The following is a 23,700-nucleotide window of genomic DNA, read 5'->3' as shown; positions in this document are numbered from 1 at the left end:
ACATACTCATAAAGTAAAGCAATAAATCTCTCTAAAATAGAACATTTCCCAAAGTAAATATATGCAATTATAATAACTCACAGTTACAAGAAGTCTGAGAAAACAAGAAACAGAAAACATTTCTATTACTTACAATCACATACTATGTTTGGCACTGTGAGTGATGAAACATCACATCAGAATGTTTTCAAGTGGAGGAATTTACAAGATATTGCTACTTTGGGGAGCAAGAAACATAAACACCTACCTTAAAACTTAAACATTTGTGCGCACATACACATAAACACGCATCCGCGCGTGCGCACACACACACACACACACACACACACACATACACACAAGTAGATGACAGACATCCTGCAAAACAGTGTTAAGAGAGATCACTGAATATGAGAAAATTACTTCTGCAGAGGTAATTATTTAGATAGCTATTTAAACATTGCTCTTTCAACAAGACCTTGAAGGAGGTAATTATTCTTGGGAAGGAATCTTAACCTCATTGTTTTCTGATATCAATTTCCTTGAAAAGTTTATATTATATCATTGCACTTCCATTTAGTTTCTTTAATTTTATTTTTGAGATTATAATATAATTACATCATTTCCTCCTTCCCTTTCCTCCCTTCAGACCTTCTCATATGCCCCTTGCTCTTTGCCAAATTCATTGCTTCTTTTTTTATTAATAGCTGTTACATGCATACACACATACACAACACACACACACACACAAACACACATGTCCCTAAATGCAACTTGCTCAGTCTGTGTAACTGTACTCATATGTATGTTTTAAGGGATGACCTTTTGTACTGGACAACCAGTTTGTGTGTTCTAAGACTGTCCCTCACATTCTCAGCATCCCTTCATTATCTGTAGTTCTTTGTGTAGAATCAAGCCTCCTAGGGTTTTCTGTATCCACTTTGGCATGTCAATTGGTGCCACCCTACCAATGTTGAAGAAAATCTTCCTATCAGATTTGAAATATTAGAGATGTGTAAGTACGTGGTTCTCTACTTTGCTTTTGTGTAACAGATATTAGGGTTCAAGTATCTAAAATACTCTTTCTATGATGTTTTAAACTGCTCTTCTTGATTGAGATAGCCCAGTTTTCAGTGTGTACATATGTCCCTTTTCAGTGATTAAAAAAAATTTTAAATCAATCCAACAGAGCTAAAATAAAATTCTAACAATGGAATTGCATTTTTGCCCTTAAACAAGAGTCTTAATAGCAGATGTTACTACATCTGGCTTCCCTTGTTATTCTCCAGCTGCAGAAATTAAAACTCACTCAGAATCCGTTACAGAATCTAATGGGAGTTTGCAAATGCTGACCAAACCCTTCTTCCCAATTACTCTATTAGGATATCAGGTGATGGCTGTGTAAGCCACACCAGAGCAAATTTGTTTCCTAGGTAATTAGCAAGGAATTAAGATTGAGGTCACAAACTTCTTAGCTTTTCTCAGCAATGATTTCACATGAGAACCTGATTGAAAAGCTTAACTGTTTCCTCATCATCAAACCTCCAAGGTTGCCGAACCCCGGAAAGTACACTATGAGTGCTTTTGAGAAGTAGTAACTAGAGCAAGGGCTTTTTAAGTAACTTCTATGTGAGGTTAATAATGCATGAGTCAGAAAACAGCAGGTGTTAAATATATATTGATTTGGCATCTGCCACTTTGAATGCATTATGAACTATCCATAGGTAAGGAATGGTGGCTACTTCATAGGTATGCACTGTGCTAGTATTTTGCTCAAAAATAATGATATAATAAATGAAAGTATTAATTTACTCTTCATGAAGAGATGGCACACTAATAGCTTCAATAAATACATACCATGGAACCAATAATATTCCTGATATAGAAACAATTTATAATAAAATTTGTTGTAGCTTCCATTGTCAGATAATATTAACATTACATAATGAAAGCCAAACACTATGTCAGTGACTTAGAAAATGTTACATTTCAGAATATTCTACAAATACAGCTTATCTAAAGCATGGCACATTTGTGGCAAATTGTAGATTATTTGTTTCAATATCCAAACCTTTATGATGTAGTGAATATGGCTTGCTTTTAAAACTATTCAATAAAGTTGAATTGCCAGACTTTTGAATTCCAAAAACTTGAAGAACTTAGCAAATAGGAGTAATGTTAACAAAACAAACCCTGATAGCACAACTATACATAGTAGAAATCTATAACAATAGATATTGACTCCTTTCTTAATCCTTAGTTATTCTAGAAAAATGTAAATGTAGATAATACTGAGCATCACACCTGTATTTGCACTTCTTGGCATCCTCTCCTCCAGGAATTCCGCCATCTTACTTCAGCCACTCAAGCCATGGCCATACCCTCAACACTGGAACTACCATGATTGCACCTGGTGTCTCTAGCTCTGTGGCCATTGTTGTCTGTGTTTCACTCCTTTCCATATTCCAAGGCTGAAAACACTTTGAACTTTTCCATTTGCACTCCCATTCTTTCACTGTCTCTCATCTTGCTCTCCAACAACTTACAATACATTCTCATTTGAGTAATTATCTATTACAAAAATACTCAGTTTTCTTGCCTCTTTTACTTTGTTATGAAACTGCCTTGATAACAAAATGACAGTTCTTATAAAATCTGATTAGCTAATGACTGCATCAGTATTCAGGCAGTTCTACGTGGTGAAATAAAAACACAAAACCTCATTGATCTTTTAAATTTATGACCACAAAGATCAATGGACATGTAATGATGCCTGCCTTTTTTCAGTACTGTATTTACCCCGAAGGTATTTCAAAATTTCCCTGTAAATCCTTCTTTTTATTACCTTCTTTCCACACCTCTATTTCAATCCTTATTTTCAAATAATAAACTATTTACACTTCACTAAAACAAACAAAATAATTTCCTTGAAGCCACAATAACTTACTAACATAAATCTCTATCCACATTCCTAGCTTCCCCACGTATGAACATATACTTACTGATCTGGCTTCCACCTAGTGATAGTCTCTATTTGTTCCCACTTTCTACCCAATCTCTGACTATAGAATATCACCAGCAATACTGCCCCCATTGCCTACCATATCATTTTGCGTTGGTTTATTTCTACTGGTTTATTATTATTCATAACAGCAAACGCTGTTATGTCTTCCAACGGAATAAAAAAATCTTAAATAGTTCTTGACCCATTCACTTCTATGCTTATCATCATATACTTTCAGTCTGATTTTTAAAAATCACTCCTTCACTCTTGCCTTAAATGTATTGTCACTTGCTGAAATTCTCTCTCTCTCTCACTCACACACACACACACACACACCACACACACAACCACATCCCACTTGAACTCTATTCTCAACCTAGCCACCAAAGTGACAATTTAAAAACTTAAAATAAATAGCTAAATAAATAAATAAATAAAATAAAAACTTAAGTCAGATCCTCTTATATCCTTACTTAAAGCCTGGCAATGTAATCCTCCCCGAATTATGTAAATTCCTGGTAAAAGTTAAAGTCCTCCAAATGCCTCAAAGGGATGCATGTAAGCAAACTCCATCATTACCATCATGTTCTCTTTCCCAGTTCTATTCCCTCACTCCATCTACAGCCATACTAGCATTCTCATGTTCTTCAAATATGCTGGAAATGCTGCTGTTTTAGGTCTTTGGGTCAAAATGTTTCCTCAGCCTTTGGCATTCATTCCCTGAAATTCTTTCATGCTAACACCCTTCCCGTTCAAGCCTATAAACAAGTCTCACATTCTCAATAAGAGCTACAAATCCATATTACTTAAAATTTCAACTGACTCCACCCCCCTTTTCCGGTTCTGATTTTATCCATACCACTTACTACCTTCTAACATGCAATGTAATCTGCTTTCATGTTGTGCACTCCATTTGTTTATTTTTAAAACATGTACAAAAGGAAGACCGCCTAACAGAAGGGAGACCTCATACCGATTTGGTAAAGAAGGATGGGAAGAAAGGAGGAAGGGAGTGAAGGAGGTGAGAAAGAGGAAGGGGGTTCTGCTTTCATCTCTTTTTCTATGCAAAACACTAACCAAAAGCAACTTAGGCTTATACATCCAGGTTATAGTCTATCATTGATGAAATTCAGAGCAAGAATTCAAGCAGGAAATTGAATTCAAAACAATGGAAGTGTTCTGACGATTTGCCCACTATCTAGCTAATACCTTATTATACAGCCCAGGTCTACCCACCTAGGAATAGTACCACCTGTAGCAGAATAGGCCCTCCTACATCAATCTTCAGTCAAGACAGATCCCCAAAGACAAGGACTTATCTAGGCAATCTTATCTAGGCAATACCTCAATCTAGGCTCCATCTAATATGACTCTATACCATGTCAAATTGAAAGATAGAGGTAACTAGGACAGAGAATAATCTCTGTATATTTGCATGTACTATATTTACAGTAGATTGAAACCTCTCTGGAGGCACTTACACTTCACAGAATGCCATTTAAACGGAAGAGATAATTGTTGTGATTCATAAATCCTTTCAATATTATGTTTTGATGAATTATCGCAAGTTCTGCACACTTTCTTGGCTATTGTTCCTTCCTATTTTAAATTTAGAATACTTTTTGTTGATTCTCCGAACTTTCTATGCATGCATAAGTAAATAAGTCTTGCCAGACATGGTGATGCATGGTTTTAATTCCAATACTTAGGAGACAGAGACAGGCTTATCTCTATGTATTCGAGACCACCACGATTTATATGTCAAATCCCAGGCCTGCCCAGGCTACATAATGAGATTCTGTCTCAAGAAAGAAAGAGAGAAAAAAAGACAGAAGGAGAAGGAGGAGGAGGAGGAGAAGGAGGAGGAGGAGGAGGAGGAGGAGGAGGAGGAGGAGGAGGAGGAGGAGGAGGAGGAGGAGGAGGAAGGAAGGAAGGAGGAGGAAGGAAAGAAGGAAGGAAAGAAGGAAGGAAGGAAGGAAGGAAGGAAGGAAGGAAGGAAGGAAGGAAGGAAGGAAGGAAGGAAGGACTCTCCATCCAAATGAGTTCTTTTACTCTATTTATAAAAACATAATTAAATGGTGTTGTTTCTATAAGGGCAAGCACCTTAAAGATATTCTATTGAAGTTTTTGAGTAGTATTTCTCCTAGTTTATCTCCACTTGTCAGCACTACATATTCCATAAGTGCCTAACTACCTAGAATAATGTACAACTACCTAATCTTGTTTGCTCAAGCCCATCATTGCATGCAGCATAGAGAGTATACTGTACCATAGCAGGCACAAAAGAAGGTTTGGGTTCTCGAATTACCTCTCTTTACTAGACTGTGTGCCCTTAAGCAATTCATTTTACTTACTTACATTTCCATCTTCTAACCTAAATTTGAGATCAAATGATCTATTTCATAGAATTACAGTAATGATTAAGTGCAAATGTGGAGCAGTTTTGCAGCCTATGAACTTCTGCATGGATATATTATTATCCCATAGCAGCATTGAAAGCTTTATTACCGTCATGGATAATGCCTATTAGCATTGAGTGGGAGAAGTCTAAATGACTCAAAATGTTAACCAAACACACCATTTATAAAGTGACCAGAAGTCTTGTTAGCTAAATTTTGCTAGTAATACCTCTCTAGTCATTTTAAACTGTCAGATATATTTCCAGACTAAAAGACACGTGTTTCATATTAAAACTTTACTATTAAGGAAAGAAATATTTTAAAAAGCAACTTTGACATTTTTACTTCAAGTTTTAATGCTATATAATCTTGAATGCAGTAATTCAGATTACTTCCTAAAATACAAACCTATTCACCATTAGATTCAATATAAATTTCACACATATACCCAAAGGTAAATTTTAACCTTTTGGACAAATTTCATACTAACATGTGTTTCAAAAATGTATTATTGCTGGACTCCAGGAGTTCGACCCAGTGCTTAGCTGTGGATCTCTGTATCTGCTTTCATCAGCTGCTGGATGAAGGTTCTGTGATAACAATTAAGGTAGTCATCAATCTGATTACTGGGGGAAGGGCAGTTAAGGTACCCTCTCCACTACTGCTTAGATTCTTAGTTAGAGTCATCCTTGTGGGATTCCTGGGAATTTCTCTATTGCCTGGTTTCTCACTAATCCCTATCAGTCATAGACAGGAAGGAGCAATATTATGAGCAAAGGGGCAAAGACCATGATGGAGAAACCCATAGAAACAGCATAAGACTGAACCGTCTAAATGTGGGTCACAGTTGCGTGGCCTGGGAAGTTTGTTGGGCCACTAGCAGTGCAACCAGTATTTATCCCTAGTGCATGAACTGGCTCTTTAGAGCCCATTCACTATGGAGGGATACCTTGCTCAGCCTTGATACAGGGGGAGGGCCTTGATCCTGTCTCAAGAGATGTGACAGACTTTGTTGACTCCCCATGGGAAGCTTCACTATCTCTATGGAGTGGATACGGTGTGTGGTAAGGAAAAGGTGGACAGAGCCAGATGACAGGAGGGAAAGGGAACTGGGATTGATATGTAAAATAAGATTATTTTTAAAAATGTACTATTGCGAGCTATACTCAAGCTAATAGTAGCAAGATAACTTCTCAAAGATGCACACATCAATATTATATAATTTCTTTAAAGTAACATTTTCAACAATATTAAGTTGTCCTGATGTTGTCTTTTGTTTCTTGTTTGTTTGTGGTGTTTGTTTCTTTATGACAGGATCTCATTATGTAGACCTGGTTGGCCAGGAATTCTCTTTTGTAGCCCAAGAACTCACAGAGATCTGCTTGCCTCTGCCTCCCTAACTCAAGATGAAAGGTATGAGATAGCCACCACACATGGCACAAGTATAGAAGGCTTTAGTAACTGCATTAATATCAATGTTCTATTCATTCCTTTGCCACCATTTGGCTTCAGATTTGATAATAATATTTGAATACATTGCCATTAAAATTTTTAGATTCATTCACAGTTGATATTTTTATGCCTACACTTCTAGTACATTAATTTGCTTCAGCTCACCACTAGAATAAAATTACCACTTAAAAAGCTATCCAGAGGCAGTATATAGTTGGATATTAAAGCACATGTTCAGCATGTGTAAGACCCTGGGATTGATCCCTAGCATGAGAGATTCATTCAAAAACTCTGTGAAAAAGCCTCCACCAATACATTCTACACTGCCTACATCCTAGTTTATCCTATTTTTGCATGAGAGATATTGAATCAAGTTTTCTATGCACTTATTTTTTAATAGCTTAATTCCTTGCCCCATGCTCAAATAAAGCTATGACAGTAATAGCATGAAACAAAACAAATACAGTCTACTTCTCTTTAAGATCATGAAACCAATTGGAATAAGAATGTTGCACTCTACTGCTTCTTTTTTGATATGTTTATATCAAGTACTTATATATTTTTCTCACTAATATAAAAAAGACCTACACAAAGGAGTTTCTTTTATTATATTTACATTTTGAAACCAATAGTATTCTTAGAAATTTAAAAAAAAATCCAAAGAATGAAATAAAACAATACCACCAAAGTGAATGTACAGCAGAGCAGTCATTTGTTCAAAAGAACTGCAAAAAAAATAGGACTGCAGACCGTGACAGAGTGGTATTACAGAAACAAACAAACTCACAAAAAGAAGAATGCTCCTAAAATAATAATAAAAAAGTAAGTCCTTAATGTTGCAAGACCAAATCCAAAACAACTACAAATGTGAGAGTGTAGCTATATCAAACATACTTAACAGTAATTAAACTCTGAAGGAGTTATTATTCTCTTCAGAGGTCACAATGTCAAAATAATTGCTCTTGCTGAGACGTGATCAACATCATGATAATTTTGTTTCTTTCCTGAACTACAATTTGAGAATGAATTATTCCTTCCATAAAGTGGGAATACTTCCTAATACTCTGATTTGGAACTATAAGCATGAATTGTTGATGTGGGAGGGTCTTCTGTTTGAGTTGATTTCATTGGTTAATAAAGAAACTGCCTGGCTCATTTGATAGGCCAGCCTTTAGGTGTGTGGAGTAGACAGAACAGAATGCTGGGAAGTTAGTCAGACTGACATGCCTCTCCTCAGGGAAACAGACACAATGAAGCTCCGGCCCAAGATGGACGTACGCTAGAATCTTCCCGGTAAGGCACCACTTCATGGTGCTACACAGATTATTAGATATGGGTTAATCAAGATGTGAGTAAGAGGCTGAAACTAATGGGCCAGGCAGTGTTTAAATGAATACTGTTTGTGTGTTGTTATTTCGGGGCATAAGCTACCAGGGCGGCTGGGAGCCGGGCAGGACGAAAAGCAGGCAGGCCTGCCCGCAACTCCTCACTACAAATTGTCATTTAATCTGTAAGTCATAATTCCTCTGGTGGCTTCAAGTGTTTGTTTTATAAATAAAAGATTCTGTCATTTAGGGTCTGTAAGCTCAGGGCATCATGTTAAAATTAACAACTGGCCCCATGAAATCTGCCAAATTTATGACTGCTACTAGCATATTATGAGTACTAACATAGCTCTTTCCACAGCCAAAATAAGAGTAATTTCAGGAAAAATATACTGTTAGTGACCCAATCCATATTTGTTAGCTGTGATACATATGCTGTAGTTGTTTAAGTAATTGTTTCTGGTCGACCATTGTCACACTAAAGGACTTGTGGGCTTTTGTTATTTTAGCTGTGATACATATTCTGTATGTGTGTGTGTGTGTGTATGTACATATATATGTATATATACATATATACATATATATATAGAGAGAGAGATGAATACTTTGCATTGGTATGGTTCTTGGTTTATTGATACAAATTTAAGGTCAATTTTGTTATATGTATATTTCTGCTCTTGATTAAGGCATTGTGTTTGTGCAGCTCATTAAAAATGTAATGTATAATTTAAAATTATAGTTAACAGATAGTCATCTATAGTGGTCAAGCTCGTAGTCATGTTACTTTGGTTTTCTAGATGTACAGAGATATATTTCAGATGGATAGTTATTAAGACTAACAGAATATGGCATTTAAAATGTTTAAGAACTTGGGACTTTTCATAAGAATGAGACTCATCTGCTCCTGGCAGCACCAATTACTTTAAAAGGAAAATGGGCATCAAAGAGGCTGCTTATAGAGTTTGTTATCCATTTGGGCATGAAACTGCTCTTGCCTGGACTGCTTGATGATATGCTCTATGAATAGGACATGCAGGACCCACAGAAAAATGACTGCTGAACTTCCCTACAGGTGAAACAGTCCGTCAGGGTTCCTGCTTCATGAAAGAACTGTCACACATTTTGCAGGACACAGAAGAAAGCAACTGATAACCTTGCCAATACAAGGAATAAGAAATCTTCAAACTTCCTGCTTCATGGAAATATCTGACAGATACTATGGACCAGTAGGCTGAAGATAGGTGCCTACAATGTTACAGAAGAAATTCAGGTAATTGTCCAGGCAGCGAGATGTCTCTGTCAATTCTCAAGTTTTGGAAGTTGCTCACAATGCACTTCCTGTTAACTTAGATAATATTATATCCTTCTGGAGTCTTTAATGGAGTTGAAGAATAAATAGTTGTAGTTTTTCTTAGTTATTACAAAAGATAAAGTAGATATAAATATTGTAACTATAATTCTTGCTTGATAACTGTTTTGCATATTTAATTTTACTATGTTAAATTTAAAACCTTTCTTTTTATTTAGACAGAAAAGGAGAGGTGATGTGAGGTTTGCCCTTACATGCTATGAATACCATTGGTTAATAAAGAATCTGCTTTGGGCCTATTGAAGCACAGAATAGGGGAAAGTGGCAATTACAAGTAGATAGAAGAAAAGAGAGTAGGCGGAGTCAAGGATAATACATGCAGCTGTTGCAGGAAGCAGATGGCGGACGTGGGACTGAATCTTATGGGTAGGCCACAACCATGTAGCAGTACATAGATTAATAGAAATGGGTTAATTTAAGATATAAGAGCTAGCCAATAACAAGTAAAGCTAATAGACCAAGCAAGTAGTGTTGTAACAATACAGTTTCTCTGTGATTACTTTGGGTCTGGTTGGTTGGAAAATGAATGAGCAGTCTCTGCCAACATATACTTATGCAGTATTTGAAATAGATATTTTTATACAAATAATGTAATTTTAAACTGAATTCAACTTCCACACATTTATGTACTATCACCACACTTCATTAGTAAATACGCATAAAGTAAAAATAAAATTTAATAATATAATATGCATACTACATTGTGACAATTATATAGTCTTGAAAATATTTTATAATGGATAACAAATAATTATTGTTATTTTTCCACTTTTTGAGGTGTATTTATCATCATCCATTCTTTCCTATGTTAAAAGTTAGCTGAAAGTTAATTATGTAATAAGAAAATTCAGCTTAGTTTATCTGTAAATAAGAAAAACAAGACTATCCATTTCATAAATAGCCTTGCACCTGACTGAGAAGCCATTGATAAAGGCACTGGGACTTGTTTGTACGGCATGTTCTGGCTTTTTGGGACTCTAGTCCATATGGATGCACAGCTCCCTAGGCCTGGATGTAGGGGGGAGGGCCTTGGACTTCCCACAGGGCAGGGTTCCCTGCCCTCTCTCAAGCAGGGTAGGAGAGGGATTAGAGCAGGAAGTATAAATAATTTAATGGAAAAATAAATAAATAAATAGCCTTGCACATAATAGGTACTTACTAAATATATGCTGAAATGAATAACCAAATTAACTTAATATGAAAACATCATGTGCTATAGATGTTATGTGTTCAAACTTTGTGCTCTAATTGGCTTATAAACTGAAACCAAAAACTAGTGTACTATGCATAAACTGTACTATGCAGTAAACTTTTTTTTAATGAATGAACTTTCTTTATGTCTTCCTTAAAATAAAAACCTAGCAAGTACTCATAAATTTTTCCACAAAATAAATTTAGTAGATTACAGACTATTTTCAAAATGGCAAGTTTCCCATTAACAGCAATGTGTGTGTGTATGTGTGTGTGTGTATGTGTGTGTGTGTACTGTAAATAAATGTGTTATCCAAAGTTGCTTATGTTTAAGCGTGAATATCTTCTTAATAAACACAAAAAACTTTTATCATTTCAGATTAATTGTTGAAATAAATTCTTGCACAGGATAACATGCCAAAAAATAAAACTCTGAGCTAGAATATCGGACTCTTTTAAAACTTATAACAGAAATAAAATGAAGCGTCTTCACATGGAAGCAAAACTTTCATCTATAATTACATATTTAATATCTCCCACTATTTTAGCTTGATCTCCTAGTATTATTCTAAAGAGTACAAAGCATCCTAGTGTTTACTAATATATACATGACTCAGATATGGCTATGAAAATTTGGGATTACTTGACAAGTGTTAGCACAAAACATTTATAATCTCAAATATTTTTTAAGTTAGTAACTACAATGAGAGATAATGTGATTATGTACCTGTGATAAATATAAAAATGAGTACATAATACATACACAAAAATCATAGCTCTTATATACCTTGATATCATATGGTATATAATTCATAATTACTAAACACACAGCATAATAAATCTGATCAATAATGCAGGATCAAAATGAATGAGAAAGCATTTCTGTCTCATTTATTTAAAACACAAAACTTAACTAATTTTACAAATTCCTTCAATAAGTCAAAAAAGAGAGACCTTGAAGTCTGACACATATCTTCAAATGAACTTTCAGGTGACAACAACTGGGTAGAACTAAATTTCTTAATACTGAACTTAATGGGAATTGTATCAAAGCCAAGTTTCCCTAATATTGATACTGTTATATAGAAGAAAGTTTCAGTGTTTGTATGTATATACTTTCAGAAGGATAGTCGTCTAACATACATACAAAGTAACAACTTATGTCAAGCTTTCTTATGAATAATCTAATAGGGCATTAAACTCCACTATCTTTTGCCCACAGTATAGCTCAGGGTAGAGTACTTGCCTAGCAAGTATAAGGCTCTAGGGTCACTCTCCAGTAACACTGGGAACAAAGAAAACAAACTGACTTATAATTCTTAGAATAGGGATTCCGTTGGCTTTATTTATATACTCTACTACTGAAGACCAGAAAGAGATGATGATACAGTTTTACCCAATGACTGTGGAGTTGTTTTAATGATTTTATTTTAGTACAACAGAGTATCACACAACTGATAGAGAATATAAATAATGCATTAGTGGTATAATAATTTAAATTTATCCAAATACTGTTTGTTATGACAATACTATGTTATTTAGACAAATGTGGAAATTCTACCAAAATAATGCATTAGTGGTATAGTAATTTAAATTTCTCCAAATATTGTTTGTTATGACAATACTATGCTATTTAGACAAATGTGGGAAACAGAATTCTACCAAAATATCTGAAAGCTCTGAATCTAACATATTGCTGTAAGCTATAATGGTTATAACTGTTAATCCAATACACCTTTTATACAAACCCATAAACACATGAGTGGAAAAATAGCACAGATGTTCATCTCTAATGCAATTTCCATTCAATTTCCTAAGTGCGGTCCCTGTGTGCAAACTAGCTTAACGTTATGTTTAGCTTGCAAATTCTTTTAATAAATAATGAATGCAATAAAACTAGAAGATCAATGGCAAGCTGAGAAATCATATAAAAAAAGCCTTTTGTGTTCAGGCTGTTGCCCATTTCAAACTTTAATCCAGAGACAGATCAATATTACTTTTTTTTTTCTTTCTAACCCATCACATAAATAGCACATAGACCAAATGTAACATAAATGCTGTTACTAGCTAACAGTTGCCAGAAACCTGATAAGATCATTGGACACAGATGCAACTGAATGTTCAATATCTTAACATACACACTGCACTATATAGTAAGCAATAAATTGTTATAGAAATGAAAAAGGTCATGCAGAAATAAAACCACTGTATGTCATTATTTTTTAAACTTTCCACTGCTGTATATTTTCCAGTAGTGCAATTAAAAACTTTTCAATAAAGTTTTCACTAATATATTAAATAATCACAATGGCCAAAAGAGTGCATAGATAGAAATAATTTCAAACTCAAGGTTCCTATATAAAAAGAATTTTTAATTTTCAAAACTAATTGTAACTGATAGAATACATTATTCCTTTAATTAGATAATGGGAAAGATACTTCATGTAAATTTCAGTTAGAATATTATTGAGACTAAAAATTAATTGGGGAAAATGAATCATGTTTCTTAGTATACTTATGTTTCCATTAGAGAAGGAAAGATGGATCTTGTCTTATCAAATCCTTTTAGACAAGCATTTGCTGTTTGAAAAGAGGGACCCAAGTCAAATACCACATGTGCTGCACTAATGTACCAATCTAAAAAACTAAATAATTTTGTGGCATTAGTCTTCTTTCATTTATTAATTCTTGCCTATTTAGAACATTAGAACACTTCCCCTGGGCTTTCAGTAAAAGAAAACACTAAGAAGTCATAATTTATATCAGAACATAATTCATGTCAAAGAATCTAATTCAGCATATTAGGTTGATACCTTTGTATGTGTATTTATGAGAGTTTTACGGCATGATTACAAATGATTTTACACTGGACTTAAAATTTCAGGGTTATGTCTTACAACTGCACACTTCATGTAACTATATGTAGCAGTTATGTTAAGAGCAGAAATCAATTTAAATAATTCTGTAAAAACAATAAATATGTATATGATTCTATTCATTCAGCCAATGTGGATGTGATGTCTAATATATTCAAAGTATTAGGATTAGTGATGTTTTACGATTAATATTACTGAAGTGAAAAAATGATTCCTTAGGTTTTATTGTATGTAAAAAATTCTGTTACTCTTTAAATATGCTATATTCAAGTTTATATAAAATAATTTATGTTGAACCTTGTATCCTCAGTCTTGGTATAATAATTTCACCAATTATAATATATAAGTTTAGCATTAAAAAAGAAAGAGATGAGACATCACAGTAAAGACATGCACAGGTTTTGAACAAAATTTTAAGAACCTAGATAACTATTCTTAGTTTGGTTAAGTTCATAACTTTCTTTCCATACTTAATTATAGCACATAAGCCACATTTGAACCTCTGAAATTACTACCTGAAGATAATGTTTTGGAAAGATTGATTATCTGAACTTTATCATTTAGCATTGTTTCTTGATGTCCTGGTCAAATTAACAATACACTGGTGCTTAAAGATTGTTATAAATTTCTATAAAGAGAATCTCCTTCTAAAAACCTATTCATTATATATGCTGATGATGAAGTTTCAGGCATTGCACATGCTAGTCAGGTGACAGACCATCAAGCCACACCCCCAGCCTTAAATGTTGTTGTCCTAAAATATATATTCTTTGAAAATTAAACAAATCAAAGATGGAATTTCCTTTGAAATTTTTTCATTTTCAAATATCTGATACTAATTTAAAAGTTGATCTCCTACAATATTGTCTTATCCGTGTTTCATGTCAGTTGACACTTATTTTTCTCTGAAAATCAATATAATGAGACAAGAGTTTAAATGTGAAAGTATGGAAGTTATGATGTTTAATGAAGGGAAGTAACTTCAATATAATTATATGAAGGTCCTCTAGGTGTATGCATATGTTCTTCTCTAGCCTAAGATACTAAACTACAGAGGTCACACTTATGGTTAAAAATGTTTTATGGTTCACAAAAATCATAATATAAATACATTACATATGCTAAGTTGTAATAAAATTTTCTAAGGTTGTTTTCAGGTTCACAAAGTGAGGAAATGATTAATACACAATAAATAGACTGAAGGGGTTCCAAATCCCTTGGTAAAACTATATTGCAGCTGCATTAAGCCAACAAAAAGCTTATTAGTAAGGCTTTAAAAACTAACACCCTTCTATAATCAATTTGTATACAGTATTATTCTACTTACAATGAAATTTTCAAAGTGTTCCAATAATATATTACTAATTCTCATTTTTTGTTTCATGATTAAATATTAATGAACCAGCATTATGAAGCATCTACCCTCTATTTAGGTTTCTAATATATTGAGCTTCGCCATTTTAAAAGTGGTTAAAAAATAGTATGAAAATTAAAAATCCTTTTCAGAAAAATCTTATGACTGCTTTGATATTTTACTCTGATTTCTAAATAAAATAATATAAATGTAGTTGTTCTAGCAGAAAATGGAAAAAGGGATGCCGCCACTTTAAAAGCTTCAATCTCTTTGACATTGCTGGCAGTGTATGGGAACATTAATGCATCTGTCATGATAACAAGCTAAGAATAACATCTAGACATCAAACCGAGCAGAGAATCCATCTGAAGTGATTCATTCAGATCTGTCTCATTGATTTATTAAACACAGGGCAACATCTGCAGCCTCACAGAGCCGCTTGGTGAAATTAATGCAAGATCAATTCAAATGGAAAAAAGTGTAAAAGAGATAAATCAAAACACAATTTGCATGCAGTCCCACAATCAGGCTTATTGGGTGCAAATGTTCAATTTCCCTTCCAAAGCAAATGTGTTTAAATGTTGTTTTATCTTCGTCGAATTGTGTGATCTGAAGTGACAGTGAAGAGTTTTGCAGGTTGAGCTGGTGAAACGGAAAAAAAAAGAGGAAGAAAAAAATGCTACTAGAGACCTTTTGAATATGCAACAAGAATATCATTAATACCTAATTATTTTGCTTTCGGGATGACTTTTAGCCATAAACACAATATAGTCAATTTTAGATCAGCTAGGTTGGTTTAAACACATTTGAAATACACAAAAGGAAAAACTCCAAATCGCATTTATCTTTGGAAACACTGGAGATCTATATTGCCAACTGAAAAGTATTGTGATTAGGGATCATCACAATTATACTCATCTACAAGAAGCATTTTTAAGGCACCCAAACAAAATAAGATTACTTAAAACAGCATTAAATAATTCAAACTTCATGACTTCTTCAAATAGCAAGAATTTCTTACATAAAAATATATAAAAGACAATCACATTCTAATTACCTATTGACATTCATGTACTGTGTGTGCATTGAGAATAATATGACACATAAAACTCCAAATATGTACTACTCTATCACGTGCCTCACCTAAGATGTACATATTTGAGGTAAACATAAACAGTCAGTCAGTAACTAGAGTACCTAGCTAATTTGTTTTAAAAGTAGGAAGAAATGTACATTTAAAATGAAGATAAACTAAAGTTTTATATATTGACATATGACTGTGATGCTTTAATTGTAGTATTAACAGCATTCTCTTATTCAAGAATAAAGATTGTTGTTACGTGGCTGATTTTAAGAGACAATGATTACCTCATCTCCACTCTATGAAATAAGAGACATGCATTCATTACCCAGATTTATTTCTATAACAGTTTTATTATCTATGAAAATAGCTGTAATACTAAGTAACAGCCCAGAAAAGTTACACAAGCTCTTTAAAAACTTGATGAAGCTGAATTTTATTGTCAATGCAAAACAGTTTCACAGTCAACTATGTTACTCTGTATGGATTGTGAACTCTAACGGATGCATCGAGATTTAATGCAAAGTCAAATTCGTTGAGTGCTTACAATAACCATCTTTCTAGTATTTGAAAATAGTTTAAATATCATAATTGCCATTAAATTCACACTAAATTACTCCAACATCAAGAAACCCACGTGTTCTGTTTATATAATGTCAAATAAAATCTAAGTGAACCATTGGGAATTTCAACTGTAAAAACAAATTTGTTTGAATAATGTCAAATAATGTCTCCAAATAATTATAGTAAGGTTTTCTTAATCATATACTCTTGTTTTTTACAATCATCTATTTAGCTATACTTGTGACTGAATAACAGTTAATTAATTGTTCCCCCAAATGAAACAAAATGCTGATCCTGAAATCTGACAATGTTACTTTTATGTAGGCAAGTAGGTTAAAAGGAGATATCACTAGAATATATTGGTCTATTTGCATATTTAGTAAGAGCAATTTGTCATTCAGTATATGACTGCTCCTATACTAGGAAGAATGCAGTAAGGAAGATCCAGGACACAAAGAGTAGAGATTTTACACATAGGTTATCTGAATTTGCCATCTCTGCCATAAAAATTTCCAAGTTTTCTTGTAAAGCAATTAAACAAAAAAATTGTCTTCAAACTCTTAAAAGAAGATATTTTCCATAATTTGGGATCTTTGAATCATCATTTTCTTAATAATGGTCAAAATAATGTCTTTATTACTAAGTTTCAAGTAAAAGAACAGAAAGAGAAATGTTGTACAGCCCTTTTCAAAGGCATCATTGCAGTGATAAAAAGCTCACCTTACCTAGTAGAAAAATAAATGATTACGAGTTTTGTTGCACTATTCTCTAGCAGTTGAAGTGCACATAATTTCACAACTTCTTTTCTGGGAAGACAACTTTGAATGTTTCAACAACTGACTAAAACAAATGATAATAATAGAGTTCTTATCATTAGTACTATTAAAATGGTTATATATAAATATTGATCACTCATGTTTCTTCAGTGTGGATTGCACTGAACCATATAAAATAGCAACTTCAAGGCAATATATTAGAGTTTCTGAAAATAAGAAATTTGAAATGATCAATTTTATATGAGATAACATAGAGAAGAATACAATTAAAACATTCTAGTCAGGACACATACTCGTCACCACATATTTGACAAAGAAGTATGCTTATTATTCGGGAAAAAATGCCAAAAGTATCATTACAATAATAGGTCTTCAACAGTATCTTATGAAATTATATCCATCAGAATGTGTTTACACTCAACTGAATGCATACTTTTTCCCCTCTACTCTCCTCCCCCTCACCTTTAGCTAGAAGAGGTAAGTCATGAATCCTGAGGAAGAATCCTCTTTAGGCAAGTCTACATCGGGAACATCACTCATCTTCCTGGGTATGTTTATATGATCTTCCCCTCTTTATGACAGAATTCTGCTCTTTTACTGCATTTCTTTTCTCTTAATGACCTTGTGCCTCACCCTCTTTATGCTATTCTTCTGAACCTAGTGCCTATTTATACCCCTTAGTTCTCTTTTTACTGAATTAAAGTCACAAAAATATTATAGACCTAAACACTAACTTCAGATTGCATTTAAAGTAATAGATCATATAAACAATGTTATCTACAGTCATGAAGCCTTTTTCATAAGCATCAAATTTTGCAATTTTATTAACACATTTCTGAGGGTATTTGCATCAGTAAAATTTGCTCATGTTATTTTATCATTAATTAAATTCATTACAGTAATTGTACTTTTTCTCTATCAAAAATTATAATGTATGTGTTATATGTATTTCTGTCTGGTAGTTTTCCTCACCTTCTCTGCGTATTGTATACATAAAATATTTTTCATAATTTTCACAATTGTAGATTCTAATGCTTGCAAGACAATCATTCAAAACATATTATAAAATGTAATAGAAGTCACAAAGCATTGTGCCACAAATTATTTCCTCATAGTTAATACTTTCCTATAATCATTTTATATAAAATCAAGTAAAACTGTTAGATATGAAAATTATAAGGAATAAATAAAGTTTAATCAGATGAAAACAGTAACCTAAAACATATTATAGCAGAGTCCCAAAACAGTATGAAATTACCTGTCTCAGGATACTAAGTAATTTATCATTTTTCTCTTTGGTGTCTCTCAATTTAAGAAAAGTTCTTATTCATGAAAACAATCAAAATCACAATAAAAATGACAACTTGTTTACTTTTAGAGTGAAACCCATAAATATTTCTCAAGAATTAATGAAAGAATCAATTATTCACAAAGGAAAATAATACCTGTATAAAGTTTTTCACTTTAGGAATGACCATTTGGGGGAGGGGAAGAGAGACTAAGAAAAGGGAAGGAGGAAGCAGAGAGATGGTGAAGGAGAAAGATGAAAATGGCTTTTCCTGTCTGCAGTTATTTGTCATGAGTGTGTCTGAATATCCGTAAAGGAATCACATGGCTTCCATCAGAACTTCTAGTAGCTCACTGAGTTTGTCTATTAATAATATTCTTTGCAGTCAAAATAAAATTTTTCGATTTTCTATAAAATACTTCTATTTTTAAAACCATGAAGGAGGTTTTCACCCTTTCAGTTTTAAAGCCATTAAGAAAATGTTCATCTTTAGAGTACTTCACCCTATACCTTATGAAAAGTTCATCTATAAGCCAGATTTGTAAGCCTTACATGCGAATCAGGTAGGAGCTTCCATATGAACTGGTTTCTGTTCAGTTGCTTGCACACAGAAGACCGTTGCTCAAAAGAACAAGAAAGGATTCTCTTATAAGTTCTGTAGCACTGTTATTTATTGTACTAGGAAGCAACAGTTTGCCTATACATTGCCAGTACATTTCCACTAAAGATAGCAATTTATATTTTACAACTGACATGACAATGTAGTTGCAGTTTCAGTCCACAGACCCAGAAATGTAATCATTTAAAGTCATATTGAGACTAGACCTCAGCAGAAGTTCTTTATAAAATGATAAACTATGTTACTGCTTTACAACAAAGCTCTTTGCCCCCTTTTCCATCCATGAATTGTGATTTCTCCATTTGTATATTAATCTCATGTGTCAAATGATTACTTTCTTGAGATATTGCCAGACAAGAAATGGAATGAACATTGAGAAGCCTAACTTATATTTTGAATGTCAAATTTCTCAAAGTAGTTTCTTTTCCTTTTCATTCCCCTAAGTGGCTTCGGAGTGCAAATGAACATTTAGTCTCCAATGTACTCTAAACTGTGATATGGAGGAGATATACTTATGACCTGAGAAGCTAGCTATTACTGGTTAAACAATCCTCTCTTAGGAGAAATGGGATTCTTCCAACTGGTTTGTCTGCGGTGGAGGAGCTGGTGGATACTCTCAAAAAAAAAGCCAACTAACTTCAGCACCAAGCTTCTGACTAGTCTTAGCCCCAGCTTTTTATGCCCAACATTAACCTCTGCAGGTGGCCCAAAAGGGAGGATTCCAGGAAAATGGAATCTGTCCTAGCCGTTTTGTAAAAATAAGAGTCGTCTACTTTCCCGTGCACCAGGGAGCTTTGCACAGCGGGCATGAGCATATGTCCTTACTAGAGGCACTTCTACAAGACAGCGCGTGTACAGGCACACACACACACACACACACACACACACCCCTCCACCATCACAGCACACGCATCCCATACACTTTCACAACAAACATACAGGATGGGGATCAAATCACCCTCTGGGATGGATTCTCGACTTCCATTCCCCTGCAGCCCCTAAACGCTGTTTTCTCAGTTGCCAGCTTAGGAGCCCAGGTTACAGCTCAGCTAGCCCCCAACCACAACCACAACCCCAAGAAAGCCCTTGGTGTCCGTGTTCAGCAGAAAAACTGTCCGACCCGTATGGCCACGAAAGAGCAGGAAAGAACTTCAAATAAAGAAAATAACTACCACAAGCAGCCAAAAAGCCATGCTAGACATAGGCGAAAGGCTGTAAAGTTTCAGTGGAGGATTGAAGCTGAAGTTTATGCGGGACTCTTTCAGACTGGAGTCCTACCACTGAGCGCAGCCTAGAAAGGACTGCCAACTAAAGAGCCCTTCTAATCCTAATCCTCTCTACCCCGCCGATAACAGTGCAAAGAAGCAGGACGTAGACTCTATAGACAAAGTTGGATGAGAGTGGTAAGACATGCAGACGAGGGTAAGAAGCGAGAGAGTCAAGAAATGATTGTCTCACCTGGCATTTGTGCAATCGGTGAACAAAGTTTCGAAGTCTTTCCTGGTGATGAGTTTGCAGCGGTTCACCCCCGGCTGAATGGCCCCCAGCCCACGAAGGATTCGAACTTGCTCCACAGTACACACCACAGGGGATATGTCCAGTCTCTTCAGTTTAGTGTACACCGTGTGCAACCCTCCCACCAGGTGCTTGAGGAAAAGATCAAAGACTTGCGGCAGGCAGATCAGTTCCTGGCCGTCCATCAGGAATGAAGCCACCTTCACTCCGTGCATGTCGACCATCCGGCACTCGTTACTGTTGGTGTTGCTGCTGCCAGCGCTGCCACCACCAATCCCGCCACCCACGACACTGCCACTGTGGTTATTGACCATGAAACTGTTGATCAGATTAGGGGTTAGACGCGGGGGCTCCCCTGAAGACGAATACAGAGGTTCCGCGCGGAATAAACCCCCCGGGACGCCGGCGCTGCTGGAAGTTGCAGAGATTACCGGAGGTGCAGAGACAGCCATGGTCACTCTGTCTGGAGCCTAGCTCTTAGGACCCTCGCTTTCTCGCTCTGACTCCTCTAGGTCCCCTCGCACTCACTCACTGACTCTCTATATCTTTCTCAGGCACGTTCCCACTCTCAGAACAGTTTGTAAGTCAGAAGCAGGCTGGCTGCGGCTCCAGCTCATCCACCAACCTACACACAGAGTGAGCGGCCTCGACCCGCGGCAGCCCTAGAGCCCACCCTCACCACACCCCCTCCCGAGACTGGCAGCGCCCCCCAGCCAATGGGCCCCACCCCCTCAGCGCCCGCGTGCGCCGAATGGCTGCCGCCAGCGAGGGGTGGAGACTCCCCAGCCAGCCCCTGCCTACCTGAGGGCGTGCGAGGCTTTCAGTAAATGGAAGTGGAGCACGAGAAGGGGGCGGTGTAGGACCTTCGCCGACCGCCTGGCCGTCCGAGCAGAGTCCGATTGTCATGCACTAGGCTTCCAAGCGGTCTTCTCCGAAGTAGAGGATTAGTGGGGGGGTCACAAGCGGGACTAGAGAGTGTCTCCTTCACCCCACACCTCCAGCCATCCCGCACCGAGTTTGGTGGAGGAAAGTGACTTAGCTCTAATTCCACGAACACATTTCTCCCAAACTCAGCGGGGCGCAGAGGTGCCTCCACTGAACATCCAGGAGAAAGAGTTCAGTGAGTTCCCAAGTGAACAACTCAGCCTTTCTCCTAGGCACCTCGCTCACTTGCTGTGATTTCGTCCTTATCCGCCGCCCACAGGTCCGCTTCCCAGACTTCTGGAACTCCTTTCCTTTAAGAGTTGCTGGCCGCTACTACGCTGCTACTCAGGGGCATTCAGGAAGCGCGGTGGGGAGCCTCAGCGGCAGATGGGAAGATTGTTTTACAGCTTCCGCCACTGTCCTGAAACCGACAAGGGTTTTGTTTTGTTTTGTTTTGTGCGTTCGTGGGGAGGGGCGTTTATGTGAGTGAGTGTGTGTGTGTGTGTGTGTGTGTGTGTGTGTGTGTGTGTGTGTGTGTGTGCCCATACAGGCATGTGCTCTTGTACCTTAGTCTTGAAAATATCTTGCTCTAAAGTTACCTAATGACTTAAAACCTTACATAGTTTATAGGGACAGTTGTTCACACTCTGGAACATGGCATTTTTTTCTCTCTCACAAATAGGGTCAAAAGACCAGTGAGTGGCCCAGGCATTCCAAAGACTCTATATCTTAAATGGTAGCTCAGGATTCTTCCTCTACCTATCAAACGCTCTGCACTTAACAAGAACACACAGGAAATAAAATGCCTGAGTAGGGTATGTGCCTGAAGAAAAGCATTATCATTTCCACACAACATATCACAGTTAAGTCACCTTATCCTAGTTGTTTAAATTCCTTGTCAAGGTTTGATTGAACTGCCAAGTATTCATCTCACTACCCTTTCCTGGAAAAGCTGGTAGATAATGTGTTGAATTCAGGCTTCATTTGTTTACAACAGTTACCACCAACATAGCTACATAACTTTTCTGATTCTCTTTCAGAACATAAATACTTTTAGAAACTTGCTGAGTTTTATTAGTGCTAGTTGTACTTACCAGTATCAAAGAGGGGGAGTAGGAGTGTTCCTTTTCCTCACTTCCTAAGTCAAAAATGCCCTAAGATATTTCATCTCTATCTACAAGCTTGTATTACAAATGTTCTTTTGAATCTCTTCATAGTGTCTTATTTCAAATTGAATGAGGTCAAAATGTGAAGAAGTAGTGACGATAGTGCCTTTTGGAATACAGGAATAAGCAACTCTAACAACAGATTGGAAAATAGTCAATCACAAATCATTTTTAAAGGCATGAAATTGTTTTGCTCACTTGCTACAGTCCTGGAAGGAAAATGAGAAGATATGAGGCATTGAGAAGATAGAGCAGAGGCAAAAAAAGGTTTCCACTACAAAAACAGTATAACACCACTGACACATTTGTTAGTGTTTATTGTTACTTTTTAAAAGAAAGGTAAAATCTATGCAAAAGATGTTTTGACAGAATATCTATTAACGATGTAGTGAAACAACTTACCTCTGATCATATTGCAGTAAAAATTTCCAGGAGAATAAATATGATACAAAGTTTGATTTGAAAAAACTCTAATTATACTGATGATCATAAGGGCAAGTAGCTCTCTGCTATACTGCTGCAACTACATTAGGAAGACTTTTATTGTCACTGGGAATGTTCAGCAACAGGACATTACAGGGATGTTTGACTATTTCATAATTAAGCAGTTATTAAATATAAAATGAAAAACTGGAACAAGTTGTAATCATTGCTTTTGTATTAGAAAACAAAAACATTTTGATGTTCAAAGAGAGGTTGGAAGAATTAAAAGTCATATATTTTCATGTATTAGGTTTGTAGCAATGTTTTGTAACCAGAAATTAATGCTAAAATTTTAGTAGAACTAATAGAACCTCAAATTGGCCAGTGATCATTGA

The 23,700-nt window shown here is 35.6% G+C and overlaps 1 protein-coding gene across 1 annotated transcript in view; it reads right to left on the bottom strand.

The window, feature by feature from the left end:
- Dach2 (dachshund family transcription factor 2) overlaps nt 1-21,244 on the bottom strand; it is a 564,525-nt gene extending 543,281 nt beyond the window's left edge. The window contains exon 1 of the mRNA XM_038316535.1: nt 20,736-21,244. Within this exon, the coding sequence (XP_038172463.1) occupies nt 20,736-21,244 (509 nt within the window). The remainder of the gene's footprint in view (nt 1-20,735) is intronic.
- Between the last annotated feature and the right edge of the window lie 2,456 nt (nt 21,245-23,700).

This window comes from Arvicola amphibius, chromosome X, assembly GCF_903992535.2.
Source record: "Arvicola amphibius chromosome X, mArvAmp1.2, whole genome shotgun sequence".
Taxonomy (NCBI): Eukaryota; Metazoa; Chordata; class Mammalia; order Rodentia; family Cricetidae; genus Arvicola; species Arvicola amphibius.
This window is presented reverse-complemented; position numbering and strand designations above follow the sequence as displayed.